The following is a 2,607-nucleotide window of genomic DNA, read 5'->3' as shown; positions in this document are numbered from 1 at the left end:
TTTTCAGCCACATCTGTGTCAGACAACTCCAGTCTGGTTAGAATGAAAATAAAAGATCTGTATAGGCTCTTAGAAAAAAGGTACAAAATCTAGTATATTTAAGTACTAATATGTACACTTCAGGTAATACTGTGTACCTTGAAGATACTTATATACACCCTGTAGCACCAAAAAAAAAAAAAAAAAAAGAGTAATTTAAATTTCAAGGAATTAATTTTTTTAACTAAAACGGGGTTAATGCAGTAAAAACATGGTAATAACATAGTGACATTTAAAAATTCGAATTTTTGTTACATTCCCTCATTAATGAGAAGTTGCTCAGATACAATATAACATGGTGACATATTGTATCGTATCTGTATGCTAAAGTTGATACAATATGGCTTTAGTTGAAAAATATGAGAACTGTTTTATAAAACATAGATTCCTCGGCTCCAAGTGGACTCGGAATGCAAAAATCATATATTTAGAAAATCAGATTTTGAATGCATTATTATGAGGGATAATAAAAAAATGTGTAATTGAAATTTCAAGGAATTTCTCCGTTTTTTTTTATTAACTAAAAGGGGTTAATGCAGTAAAAACATGGTAATAACATGGTGACATTTATTGACATTCACTAATTAACAGTGTTGGGGGTCTTTGCTTCTGACCTTCGATGATCCAGTTCAACTGTACTAATAAGCAAAAATTACTCTAGATGAACATTTGTGTCTTTTTTATATTGCTGAAGAAAAACAAACAAGCAAGCCCTGTCCAGATTTAAAAAGTAACGTAACGCATTACTTTCTATAAAAAAGTAACTAAGTAACGTAACTAGTTACTTTTTAATGGAGTAATGCAATATTGTAATGCATTACTTTTAAAAGCTACTTTCCCCAACACTGCTAATTAATGAGAAGCTGCTGATCACATACAGTAGGGTTTTAGTTGAAAAATAACGGACTCGGAATGCGAAAATCATATACAGGTTTTGAATGCATTAAAAATAAAACAAATAAATGATGTTTTGACAGCAGTCAGCTGATTATTATTGATAACTGCTGATTATGCTCTTACCGTCGGCGGCTCGCTCGAAGTTAACGTACGCGTATCCGAGCGAGCGGCAGGTGAGTCGGTCTCTGCAGACTCGGATCGACTGAACCGAACCGAGCGACCGGAAGCGCTCGAACAGCATGGCTTCAGTCACGTCCGCCTCCAGATCGCCCACATACAGCGAGCTGCTCACACTCATCTTCATCTTCATCACAGACAGCCAGATATCGATGCAGAACTCCGAGCGTCCGAGATTCAGTCTGAAACACGCTTGTAACGATCAACGAATCGGATTCAAAAGATTCAATCAGATCGTAAATAAACATTCCGGTTATGATCGTCATCGTCGTGTTTTATTCTGCACACGAGAGTTTAAATGACAAATCACATCAAATCACTCACACTGCATACGTGACGGATTTAATTATTATATTGTTACAATGTACTAATAAAAATCATGTGTGATCCTTTAAGAAACTTTTATTGTGTTTAACTTTTGTTGCGAGTTGATTAAACAAAAAGTCTAATTTTGTGTTCCACTGAATAATAATAAATGTCAAGTTTAATTTTAAGTGATCTATTTAAGGATTCATTTTTATTGTTTGAAAGATTTTATAAGCCACATAGTCTAACAACAACAAAAAAAATTATTTATATATACACTTTTTTTTTTTTTTGTAAAACCTTGTTTTACCTTTAAGGCAATTTTTTACATTTATATACACACTACCGGTCAAATGTTTGGGATCAGAGCTATTTGTAATGTTTTTACAGGAGTCTCTTCTGCTCATCAAGGCTGCATTTATTTGATTAAAAATACAGGAAAAACAGTAATATTGTGAAATATTATTATGATGTAAAATAACTGTTTTCTATGTGAATATCTGTTAAACTGTAATGTATTTCTGTGATGCGCAGCTGTATTTTCAGCATCATTACTCCAGTCTTCAGTGTCACATGATCTTCAGAAATCATTCTAATATGCTGATTTATTATTAGAATTATCAACAGTTGTGCTGCCAAATATTTTTTTGGAAACTGCAATACTTTTTCAGGATTCTTTGATGAATAAAAAGTTAAAAAAGAAGAGCATTTATTTAAAATAGAAATCTTTTCTAACAATATACACTACCGTTCAAAAGTTTGGGGTCAGTAAATATTTATTCTTTCTTTTTTTGAAAGAAATTAAAACTTTTATTCAGCGAGGACGTGTTAAATTGATAAGAAGTGACAGCTCATGTGACACTGAAGACTGGAGTAATGATGCTGAAAATACAGCTGCGCATCACAGAAATAAATGATATTTTAAAGGATTTATATATATATATATAAAAACAAAAGTTTCACGCACACATCTATGCCAAGTTCTATTATTAAACTCTAGATGGCAGGCTGATCGGTCGTTAACACAAACTGAGTGTTAAACTTCTTGGCACAAGCTGATTGGTTCATGTTGCAGAGGCAGCCAATGAGCTTGCTGCTTTACATTTAAACGGCTGGTTATCATTCACTAGAGCATTTCTCAGCACGCTTTAGAGTTCCTCTGAAACCCTCCACCTCCCCAGCTCCACC

The 2,607-nt window shown here is 33.4% G+C and overlaps 1 protein-coding gene across 1 annotated transcript in view; it reads right to left on the bottom strand.

Annotated features, from left to right (window-relative positions):
- Positions 1–1,240, bottom strand: part of LOC107697569 (polyadenylate-binding protein 1-like) — a 24,157-nt gene extending 22,917 nt beyond the window's left edge. The window contains exon 1 of the mRNA XM_016498368.1: positions 1,089–1,240. Coding sequence (XP_016353854.1) covers positions 1,089–1,240 — 152 coding nt within the window. The remainder of the gene's footprint in view (positions 1–1,088) is intronic.
- Positions 1,241–2,607: the final 1,367 nt, after the last annotated feature.

This window comes from Sinocyclocheilus anshuiensis, unplaced genomic scaffold, assembly GCF_001515605.1.
Source record: "Sinocyclocheilus anshuiensis isolate Anshui unplaced genomic scaffold, SAMN03320099.WGS_v1.1 scaffold1312, whole genome shotgun sequence".
NCBI classification, from domain to species: domain Eukaryota; kingdom Metazoa; phylum Chordata; class Actinopteri; order Cypriniformes; family Cyprinidae; genus Sinocyclocheilus; species Sinocyclocheilus anshuiensis.
The sequence above is the reverse complement of the archived record's forward strand: the minus strand, read 5'-3'. Positions and strand labels throughout refer to the sequence as shown.